The sequence below is a fragment of the Haliotis asinina genome, chromosome 1, assembly GCF_037392515.1.
Source record: "Haliotis asinina isolate JCU_RB_2024 chromosome 1, JCU_Hal_asi_v2, whole genome shotgun sequence".
Taxonomy (NCBI): domain Eukaryota; kingdom Metazoa; phylum Mollusca; class Gastropoda; order Lepetellida; family Haliotidae; genus Haliotis; species Haliotis asinina.
In genome coordinates, this window is record NC_090280.1 from 8,081,057 (window position 1) to 8,093,549 (window position 12,493).

General features: G+C 38.4%; 1 protein-coding gene across 1 annotated transcript in view; it reads right to left on the minus strand.

The window, feature by feature from the left end:
- Window positions 1–9,283, minus strand: part of LOC137287314 (uncharacterized) — a 93,307-nt gene extending 84,024 nt beyond the window's left edge. The window contains exons 1-2 of the mRNA XM_067819592.1: window positions 9,226–9,283; window positions 8,777–9,061 (exon numbers count right to left, since the gene is read on the minus strand). Of these exons, the coding sequence (XP_067675693.1) occupies window positions 8,777–9,061; window positions 9,226–9,283 (343 nt within the window). The remainder of the gene's footprint in view (window positions 1–8,776; window positions 9,062–9,225) is intronic.
- Between the last annotated feature and the right edge of the window lie 3,210 nt (window positions 9,284–12,493).

Genomic DNA, 12,493 nt, shown 5'->3' on the forward strand with positions numbered 1-12,493 from the left:
ATAGGATACAAGTTAGGTTTAAGAAATCATGACAATGTTATTTTTTTTTAAAGCTGTCGTGTTGTCAAATTGTCATTTGCTATCTTACCATTTGCTTCTTTAACAAGGGGAAACATGACCGTATGGTTATTGCGCCACACCACTGCACCAAGAGCCATCATGAGATAAAAGAGGAAATACAAGCATTGATTCGACAAGTATAGAACAATTCAGTTCCTGCGCGTATGCGCCACTGGTGAATTGGCTACAATGGGACGTACGTAATACATCACACAATGCAATTGTTGTGCATCACAACAGATCGTGCTACATTATTGATGGGGGATAATACAACAATGAGACACTACCGATCGAAACAATCTTTAATATTAACTCGTCTTGGAAGGGTATGAATTTACAATAGCTTGGAATTACGCGGAAAGTGTCAAAATGATCATACTGACCTTGAAACCGCAAACTGAATGTTATTTTACGGGTTACCTAAATATCCAATTCCACATAACCTTTCTGGTAACCAAACGCAATAAATAATCCAATACAGAATATTTCATAAATTGACACAGTGCTAACATTGATCAACAGGAGAATGACTGTGTGTTAATAATAACGTGCCTGGCCTCATAACACACAGCTCTGATTCAGCGGATGTCAGGTGCAAACATTCATGATCCATAAAAACCGTTGGCATCATTTGAACGTATACCACTTCTTTCTGAACAGTCGGAAATGTGAAATTGAAATATTGTTACGATTAAGAATTTGCCGTGACAAACAATGTATGAAATCCACCGGGAACCAGCAAATCAGAAAAAGACAAGTCATGAACATTCAAATTCTGTATTACTAATAAACAAAGAGAGCAAGGTATACTAAGTCACAAGTCAATTTCACAACACTGATCTCAATTACAGTGCAAGTGAGACAAAATCTAAGGTAATGGGTCACAAGATGCAATATAGTAAACTCGCCAAAGTCTTACTGCGAGAGAGAATCAAATATGTGCAGAATGTAAACACAGCGATCGGTCTGACAGCGAGTGAGTGAGTGAGTTAATATTTAACGTCACATCGGCAATATTTCAGCCATATCGTGACGAGAACATTTAACACGGAAATGGATAATATGTATTTCATAAATAAACCTGTCAACAAAGGACAGTAAAAAAACTAGAATATCACAGTTACAATTTAACACTACAGTGGAAAGTTAAAACTAATATTACTATGTGGACAACACAATATAAAACACGTACTATATATCACCATCGACAGAAGGTAGATCACCATACTAGGGACCATGGGGACTTTATATTTGCTACACTCTAAGTTACTAATTCAAACTTCCAAGAATAAAATATTTATCTATTTACAATTCATTTAGCAAATTTAAGTCTGTGAAAAATGAAATGAGAGGTAACATTATTAAAGTTCGTGAGTTAAAAAATTTATCCCTTTTAATGAAATATTCAATACAGTCAAGCAGGACATGCTTGATTGTGATTCTTTCATCACAAGGGATACAAAACGGAGGATCTTCATCTGTTAATGAATATTCGTGAGTATACCTCGTATGGCCAATACGACATCGTCGCATAATGACCTCAAATCAAGACTGACAACCCAAGTAAGTATAACCGATATAAGGTTTTAATGCATGTAATTTATTTATACCTACCTGGGTATCCCACTTCTTCTGCATCAGACCACGGATATAAAATCTAATAACAGTTTTATAGTCTGAGTAAGGAATAAGAAGTGGAGTCACAGACTTGCTGAGTGCTGCCTTGGCCATTGTGTTACCAGAAATGCCTACATGGCTTGGTAACCAACAAAAGACGATGTCGTATTGGCCAGTAGCAAGATCATTATGCAATTCAATTATTTCTATTAAAAGTGGATGTTTACATGACAGGTTTTTAATTGCCTGAAGGCAAGAAAGAGAGTCAGAAAAGATTATATATTGTTTATGTTTAGGGTGTCTTTGAATATATTTAAGAGCTGTTAAGATGGCGTTTGCTTCTGCAGTAAAAATAGAGCTGTTATCAGGAATTCTAGAAGATATTGTTCTGGATCCAATCACAGTGGCACAAGCTACTGCACCACCGTCCTTGGACCCATCTGTAAGGTTTTGTAATTGCTATATTTACTTTTTACTTGATGATATTCTTGTTTATATTGTAATTCATTAGTTTCTGATTTTATAAACGTAGTTAATGTTAGGTCCACTTGTGGCCTAACCAACTGCCAAGGAGGAAAAGAAAAAAGTCGACAAGGAGCTAAATTTTCCGGGTCAATGCCAGCAGCAGCAATGAATGGTTTAATTCTGACTCCAAGGGACGGAACAAGGGAAGACTTTTTGTTATACAGATCCTCATAAAGGGGACGAAGGGGACGAAAGACACAATCAAATGCAGGATAATTTTGTAATGTACTGTAAAGATAGTTTTATACGGCGTTGATTTGAGAGAAAGCTCATCGGCCTCAACGTAAAGGCTGTCAACAGGAGAAGTTCTAAGGGAGCCAAGACAAAGCATGATACCTCGATGATGGACAGCTTTATGTTGCTTTTGCAGGCTCCACCATATACAATGGAGCCATAGTCAAGCTTCGAACGGACAAGTGATCTATATAAATGTAGGAGAGTCGCTTGATCACCTCCCCACTTTGAATTAGACACTTTCAATAAATCAAGTGCTTTCAGGCATTTAGTTTTTAGGGATTTGATATGTGGCAGAAACGTTAAATGTGAGTCAAAAATCAGACCTAAGAACTTGGCCTCCTTGACAACTTTGATGGGAGTGCCATTTCAAAACAGTTCTGGGTCTTTATGTGGTTTATATTTGCAGCAGAAATGTATGCAATTAGTTTTGGATTTAGAAACTTTGAAACCATTCTCAAGACACCATTTATTAATTTTGTTTACACACAACTGCAGTTGCCTCTCAATAGTATGCATATTTTTCCCACGACAAGAAATATTAAAATCATCCACAAAACGTGATCCGTCAATCGAATCATTTAAAATTTTTGATAAATTGTTGATTTTAATGCTAAATAAAGTAACAGACAAAATACTCCCTTGTGGGACACCCTAATCCTGATTATAATTGTCAGACAGGGTAGAACCCACTCGACTTTGAAATTGCCTGTCAGTTAAAAACTGTGATATAAAAAACGTAAACGACCTCTTAAACCAAAATCTTGTAGATACTTCAAGATGCCATGCTTCCAGGTGGTATCATACGCTTTCTCAAGATCAAAGAATATTGATACCGCATGTTGTTTATTTACTATGGCATTTTTAGGAAACGATTCTAGTCGTACCAAATGATCAAGGGTACTACGATTTTTCCTGAAACCACATTGAATATTTGTTATAAGGTTACTGGTTTCAAGATACCAAGTTAATCTATTGTTGACCATTCGTTCCATGGTTTTACAGCCACAACTCGTTAAAGAGATTGGTCTGTAATTTGAAGGATCAGTATGGTCCCGGCCAGGTTTTGGAATAGGGACTACAATGGCATTACGCCAGGAAGTTGGGAAATTCCCTGAAGTCCATTTTGAATGAAAAATATGTAGCAGTGTTCCCAAACATGATTCGGGCAAATGCTTCAGGAGCTGATAGTGGATCTCATCAGCCCCTGTTGCTGTATCTTGAGCTTGCTCAAGTGCAGTATGGAGTTCATGTAATGAAGTTAAAATTCAAACTCTTATTCTCCTCTTGTTTCTGATATTCTTGCAATTCTGGACTGTAATTAAACGAAGACGAATGTTTGGCAAGAGTTTCCCCAAGCTTATTGGCAATGTCAACTGTATCTGTCAATAAACTGTCACCATCTTTCAGATGATGAAAAGTAGGTTTGGAACCTTTGCCTTTTATTCTTTGAATCATGTTCCACCCCTTTGAAATAGGTGTACGAGAATTTATTTGGGAAACACAGTTTCGCCATGAATGACACTTATTCTGTTTAAAAACACGTCGAGCCTTGGCACTATTTATTTTAACATTATTGAAATTGTGAACTGTATGATGCCGGCGAAAGTATTTCTCTGCCTTCTTCCTACATTTCCTGGCCTGTTTGCAATCATCAGTAAACCATGGTTTTCGAATGTGTGGTGTTGCAGAGGACTTAGGAATAGTTTCATCAGCTATTTCATTTAACTTGTCCGAAAACAACTGAATAGGATCTATAACAATGTCAAAACATTCATATTTCAATTGGTCGGAACAAAGAGTCCGAAATAAAGTCCAGTTGGCCCTTCTAAAATTCCGCCTTCTTGGGGGAGGATCATCATTAGGGTTTATAGCAGAAAGTATTGTGGGAAAATGGTCACTTCCACCCAGGTCATCGTGGACTGACCATTCGAATTCGTTATAAATATCTGGTTCTGTTAGTGACAGATCAAGTGCAGATTATGTTCCTGTACCAAGATGCAAGTATGTGGCTGATCCATCAATACATATTCATAAGTTATTATTTGAAATGAAATCCTCAAGGAGTTTACCTTTATGGTTAGTTGCAGACTTTCCCCACAGAGGGTTATGGTCATTAAGATCACCCATGATGAGACAGCGCTTTGGGAGCTGATCAAATAGATACTGAAGATCGGACTGCTGAATAACCGAAGAAGGAGAAATATAAAAGAACAAAGTGTAAAGGTTATCTGTAAAGTAAGACGGACAGCAACAGCCTGAAGATTGGTTTTAAGACGAACAGGGCTATGAATAACACCCTGCCTCACCAGAACAGAGGCACCTTCAGTGGCGTTATCTCCTGGGGGTGAGAATGAATGATATGAATTGAACTGACGCGATTCAGCTATCAGTACTTCTCAGGTATGTCTCTTGTAGACTAAAAGCTGATGGTTTAAAATCTTGAGATAATAACCGTAGATCGTTAAAATTGTTCCCAAGACCCCTGCAATTCCATTGTATTAAATTGGTAGTACTATTAATGGCGGCTCAACAGGGGATCGAGTACGACTTCTCCCATGTACTGGTTGTGAAGGAGTAACCTCCATATCGAGAGGTTCAAATGGATTATGATCCGTTACAGACGTAGATGGGGTAGACGGTACTTGTAAATGCTGTAGATGTTGACATAACCTGCTTTAACGGCTTTTGGTATAGTAGACAGTCCAAACGTAAACAAGTAGGTATTTGTGTTAGTCATTTTTTTCTCTCGTAAAACGCTGTACAGACGTCACTCCTTGATGTTTCAGTTCTGTAACAATGTCTTCCTCCGACATATAATCCAGACAACGAGATCTGTGTTGGACAATGCCTTTGCAAGTATTCAATGATCTGTGTGTAGAGACAACAACTGGAGTGTTAGCGAATTGTTTTAATCCTAACAGGTTGATAGACTGTCACCTTCGGGCACATTCAATAAGGAGTGAACCAGAACGAAGCCTTGTTACGTTTGTCACCTCATTACAGACACCTTTGATGCCCTTAGAAATGGCAAAGGGATTCAGTTTCAATGGACTTCCATCTGTTGCTTCAAAGACCAAGACTCATGGCCAAGTATCCACTTCTGCGGAAGACACTTCATCATCAGATGATGTTGAAAGATGTCTACGTATATTTTTCTTTTCTTTCCACTCACCATCGAGTGTCAACAAGGACGATCCCACAGTGGAAAACAAACTGCACGATCAGAGCTACAGAGATGTTAAACTCCAGAGATACAGACGTATTTAGCTAAGATGTCTAAAAGACGAAATGTCAGGCTGGTCCGGCCCATGCCATTCCCCTTAAGAAGCTCAGAATTTAGAGGTCAGTATCTCCAGATTGGCCCATGAGCCACCGCCTTCTGGCATCAGACTCTAGGCAAACATATATAACATGAATTTAGAATGTGAACTTTCATTATCAAGGATTCAGGTGTTGGCGGATTGTTGGCAATGATGTAAATCCAGAGAATGTCCGTGTTGCAACACGGCAATCAGCCTTTATATATATATATATTCAGTCATTTCCTGAAAGTTGGGACACCTACGGCCATCGACAAAACCATAGAATGCCCTCAAAAAAGTCTCCCGGAAGTAAACTAACAGGAAGTCAAGGACAAGCCTGCTGCGAGAATCCTAAAAATGCGGATCATCTTTTATACGAAATGTGACCCATCATAACTATTACCTAATTAATAACAAAATATACAGAAAATACACACTCGTAACACTCTCCCTCTTCAGGAAAAGAACGTTTCGCAGAATCCTACGAAGCGGAATTGCTTCAGGAAATCTGGTAGAGGCACACATGATTGTGAGTAAATACTGATTACCAGATTTAGTCTTAGGTACTGAACCCAACACAATCAATAATAACTCTACGGAAAGGTTCCTCAAAAGCCGGTATGGGTTTTAAGGGAGCAGAAGGAATTTTCTGATGTTTTTTTCCTACACTTTGGCATGCATGACAGGTCTTACAAAATTCAGCCACATCGTGTCTCAAACTTCTCCAAAAGAAATGTGCCAAACTTTTCTCACAAGTTTTGTTTACACCCAAATGACCTGCCATGGGACTTTCATGTGACATTGAAAGTACGTGTTTTCGAAATAATTTTGGTATCACAATTTGATGGCACAATCTATTCATCCTCCGAAGAACACCATCCTTGTAGTAGTAACAAACTGGAACCTTGCTAACCTCCTCAAAAGAAACAGCCTTCTCAGCCAACGTCTGCACCTCAACATCCTCATGCTGAGCACTAATAAACTGCTCTCTGGAAAGAATGTGTTCACCACCTGACAAACTATCTGACTTATCAAGAAGTCCTGACGAGCTACTACTCTTTGAAGTCATCTGTCTCCACCTCACACAAGGAATGATCCATGAATGTACCTGACAAATCATAAATGGTATCATTCTCCAAAGAAGTCTTGGAAGAAATGCCTTTCGACATTGAACGAGTCACTGCACAAGGAAAGAAACCTGAGATTTCATCCTCCAACTTTTCAATACTAACTGAACTCTCTGGCAAAACAGTGACAATTGGATCAGCGCCAACTTTTGACCCCATAAGATCATTACCGCTCAACAAATCAACACCCGGAACTGGGAGAGAGTCAAGAACACCAACTTTCACCTCAGCTGAAATCAATTCTGAGGTCAAATTCACAAAATGGAGAGGAGCAGAAGAAATGCTACCTATACCCTGAAGCAAAACATCCGAGCTAGCTGAAGACTCATCAGAAAAAGGCAAAATATCCCTCAAAATCAGAGATTGAAGAGCTCCAGTATCCCTCTAGATAATAATGGGCTAAATGGTAGAATTATCTCCCATAAGTGACACAGAACCTTTATACACAAAATGCAAAAACACCTTCCGAACTACATAATCTGGAGACATACTCTCACAGACAAAACTCTCCTCATAACCACCTGGAAAGAAAGTCGTAGGTGCGATGGACACAAAAGCATTTGGGGAACCTGTAGCCTGATTTCTAAACTGGAGTTTGTAACATGCAGACATCAAATAACCTGGCTTCTTACAATACGCACAAACAGGATCAGAACCACTGGTAGTCTTAGGCTTAGACTGAAAAGTATGTGACTGCTTGCCACTAGAATTTGAACCTGTTCTACCACCACTGTAACCTGCATGTCCTGAAGTCTTAAGCCCTTTGGGCCAGAAAACTTAGTATTACTTACAAGAACTTAAAAGAACTCTTGTGAGTCAAACAATAATTATCTGCCAACATTGCTGCCTTATGTAAGTCATCAATCTTTTGTTCATCCAAATAAGGCTTAAGGTCAGCATGAACACTGTGCTTGGAATCTTCCATCAGCACTAACTGTCTCAAACCATCAAAATAGGTAGAATTGAAAATAGAATAGAAAATCCCTTTTGTGAGCACTTCTGAATTTCTGACGATAAGCCTCAGGTACTAACTCTTAAGCTTTCAAAAGTGTACTCTTCACAAGATCAAAATCTGAGCTTTGCTGTATTGACAAAGCTGAATAAGCATACTGAGCTTTACCCTTCAAAACAGTTTGCAATAACATAGTCCATTACTCCCTAGGCCACTGGAAATTTTCAGCAACTTTCTCAAAATGTAGAAAATACTTGTCTACCTCGTTCTCATTAAAATGTGGTACAAGCCTAGTACGCCTTGCAATGTCAAATGATGAAGAATCTCTGGGTTGAGAAGGGTTTTCAAGTTTTTTTCAGAGCAGTTTCTTTGTTGATTTGCAATTCCTTTGTCGATTTGCAATTCCTTCAATTCTAATTCCTTTGTGACTCTGTCCCTTTCCCTTCCCTTTCTCTTTCCGTGTCCTTCTCCATCTCAAACGTTTTCATTTCCATCTTTTTCAGTTCTTATTGTTTTCTATTTTCTTTTTTTTGAATTTGTAATTGAATTTCAAGTTTCTTTATTTTCAGTTGATTTTTCAACCTTCCCCTGGCACCATTTTCAAAACATCATCTTCAAAAACTCCCTCATCAATGTAATGATTCAACACATTTTTCAAAATCTGAAACTCCAGTGAATGTCCGTGTTGCAAAACGGCAACCAGCCTTCTTATATATATTCAGTCATTACCTGAACGTTCGGACATCTACGGCCATCGCCAACGCCGTAGAATGCCCTCGAAACAATCTCCCGGAAGTAAACAAACAGGAAATCAAGGGCAGATAATTACCGGACAAGCCTGCTGCGAGAATTCTAAAAATGCGGATTATCTATTATGTAAAATGTGACCCATCATAATTATTACCTAATTAATAACAAAATATACAAAAAATACACACTCGTAACAATATACTTACTGACAACTGTAAGAATACACTTGCCGCCACCATGAAGTCCTGCAGTACATGACCATTCGCCAGCATCTGTTGTTTCTACACGAGATATATTGAGGGCTGAGAGAGTGTTATTGATGACAGACGCTGATACGTCCTGAGTGTCGCATGATCTATCTTTCAATCCACATTCAGCAGCGACATCTCCATTGGGATTAGTATACGTGTGTGCACGACCTTCCCCTCCACATATCAGCTGTCCAAAAGACCCGAGATAGTTGGAATGTGAGCAGGTGAGTAACGCAGATACTGTGGAGAATATTTCAAAAGTGTGGATTAGTGATTGTTTGTCAAGCCCTTTTGTATTACTCAAGTATCGTAAATACAAAATAACATTTGCATCGATTTTCATTTAAAGGGACTCGTTAAAATGTCATTTACTGAAATGATTTCCCCAAATGTACTGAACTGACCGTAAAGTGATTGTGTCAGCAACAGGAAGGTCTTGGGCACTGCTGTGTTGGTTGTCATCCTAGGAATGGAAAATTGACACATAAAGTAGTCTAATGAACTATTAAATACGTAACATATAGACCTGTTGTAGATGATGCCGTAGTCTAAAAAAGATGTCAGCATCTAAAAAGGTTTTGGGGTACTCCTTCATTACCTGATAATGAACAAGAGCCCGATGACGGAGCATAATTTTTCTCCGGATCTGTGTATTCTTTGTGATATAGTTCGTCTTATGAGAATTATTTGTAAATGACACTCAAAGAAATGTATCCATTAAATATTGGACGTTACCACAAAATTACAAACGTTACTGTGCTAAAGAATGTCACCAACACTCTACAAACGTGTAAACCCAAACAGACAATCGCTAAAATTTGCTCAGCATTATTGTTTAGTGCACCCGCCCAAAAATGTAACAAAAGTGCAATGGATCGTCGCCAATATCATACACAGATTATCGCAATCCATAAAGAATGGAGATATGACCGTGTACATGAAGTACGTTGTGCCAAGCAAATCCACGTTGTACAAACGGCACATACGGAACTTTCCTCAGGCTACTTGAAGAGACATGGAGCACCTTGGGCTAAAGTGCACAGTTTGCTAACCCTTAGCTGGAATACAGCCAACTAAGGTTGTCGCATGCGCAAGGAGTAACAATTGCTGCAAGACAGCATTCCGAAAGTGCATCCCGTTAGTTCGAGGGTGAATTTATGCTCAAACAGTTGATGGGATCTGTATACATTTTGGATACATACATCTTTCCAATTCATGTGGTTTCCAATGTTATATGAATATATACATTCAGAGTTCGGACGTGTGGACAGCCTTCCCGGTAAATACAATTCGGTTTATTGGCAGACCAACAATGATATTTAAGAGCACTGAAAACATTATAAGAGGAAAACAAATCCAAGTACTGTAATGGGCATAGACATAGGTACAGGAAATCTGATTAACTGTCCTATTGCAGAAAAATAATTCAGGAGTCCAGAAGGAATGCCTTAAGTAAGGATGGTGAAGGCAAGAATCTAACATAATCGAAACAAGGGTCTGTCGGGGGGTATTTATAACTAATAACAAAGACCACCTAACACTACATAGTAAACTTTCTACCATGTGATCATATATCAAGGAGTGAGTGAGTGAGTTAAATTTTATCGTCACATCGGCAATATTGCAGCCATATCGTGACGGGAACAAGTAAGAACGACATTGTGGAATGAAAGAATATAAGAAACTAAAACCCTGTTGACGAAGAACAGTAAAAGCACTGGTATATATCACAGATATCCATCTAAGACTAGTAAGTAGTTATAAAACAGTTTAATCATAGAGGACAATACAATATAAAAATGGACTATAGATTGCCAACAACTGAAGGTAGATCACCACACTATGGACCATGGGGACTTACAGTACTGTTGCTACCTGCATGGTTCCTACCTGGATTTACACCATCTCCTCGGTTGTTAGCAATTTAGGCACGTCTAGCCATGCATTTAAAAGGACACATATATTACGATTAAAATAGCACAGAGTTTGAATGCTTGTGGACTTACGTACCCTCTCAGGAGGACAATAATTTTACACTACTTGAACCCCCCTCGAGGATACAGCCACTTTGCTATCAATTTAAACCTCGAACCATAAATATTTATCTATTTACAAATCCGTTAGCAAATCCAATTCTTTTAAAAATGCAAAAATTAAACGAGAATTTATGTTACTAAAAGATCCTTCATAGTTGGTGATTTGAAATATTTATCCCTTGTGATGGAATATTCGATACAGTCAAGCAAGACATGCATGAGTGTGATTATTTCATCACAAGGGATGCACAATGGAGGATCCTTACCTTTCTATAAATATTCATGAGTATATCGACATCGCCGCATGAGTATACGACATCGCCGCATGATGACCTCTTCAAATCTTGACTGGCAACCCAAATAGGTAAAACCAATATAATTTTTTATTGCATGTAATTTATTAATACCCACTTGGGTGTCCCACTTCTTCTGCATCAGATCATGGATATAAGATCTAATGGAAGCTTTATAATCAGTGTATGGAATAAGCAGTGGTGTCACAGGTTTGTTGAGTGCTGCCTTGGTTGCAAAATCGGTCATTGCGTTACCAGAAATGCCCACGTGGTTGGGTAACCAACAAAAGACGATGTCGTATTGGCCAGTAGCAAGATCATTATGCAATTCAATAATTTCAATTAAAAGTGGATGTTTGCAACAAATATTTTGAAGAGCCTTAAGGCAAGAAAGAAAATCTGAATAGATTATATACTGTTTATGTTTATAGTGTCTTTTAATATACTTAAGGGCCACTGAGATGGCGTTAGCTTCAGCAGTAAAAGTAGAGCTGTTATATGGCAGTCTAGACCTTGGACCCATCTGTAGATATGGATTTATGTGCCTTACATTTAGTATGTAATTGATTACATTCTTGTTTATATTGTAGTTCATTAGTGTCTGATTTTTTAAATGAGGTCAATGCATATTTTTCCCACGACAAGAAATATTAAAATCATCCACAAAAAGTGAACCATGAACTGAATCATTTAAAACTTTAGCTAAGCTATTGATCTTGATACTAAATAAAGTGACTGACAAAATACTGCCTTGTGGGACACCCTGATCCTGATGGTAATGATCAGATAGGGTAGAATCCACTCGGACTTGAAACTGCCTGTCAGTTAAAAAGTGTGATATAAACTGAGGCATACGGCCCTGTAAACCAAAGTCATGTAAGTCTATTAAGATGCCGTGCTTCCAGGTGGTATCATAAGCGTTTTCTAAATCGAAAAAGATCGACACTGCATGTTGCTTGCTGATAAAGGCATTCTTGACAAATGACTCCAGTCGAACTAAATGGTCAACGGTACTGCGAGTTTTACGAAAACGACATTGGATATTTGTGATGAAATTATTAGATTCCAGGTACCAAGTTAATCTGTTATTGACCATGCGTTCCATGGTTTTGCAAACACAGCTAGTCAATGAAATGGGCCTATAATTTGATGGATCGGTATGGTCACGTCCAGGTTTGGGAATAGGTATAACTATGGCATCACGCCAGGATGGAGGAAATTTACCTGATGTCCAAATTTCATCGAAAATATTCAATAGTGTCTCTAAACAGGACTCTGGTAAGTGTTTTAGGAGCTAATAATGTATACCATCAGTTCCTGTTGCAGTATTATGGGATTGTTCA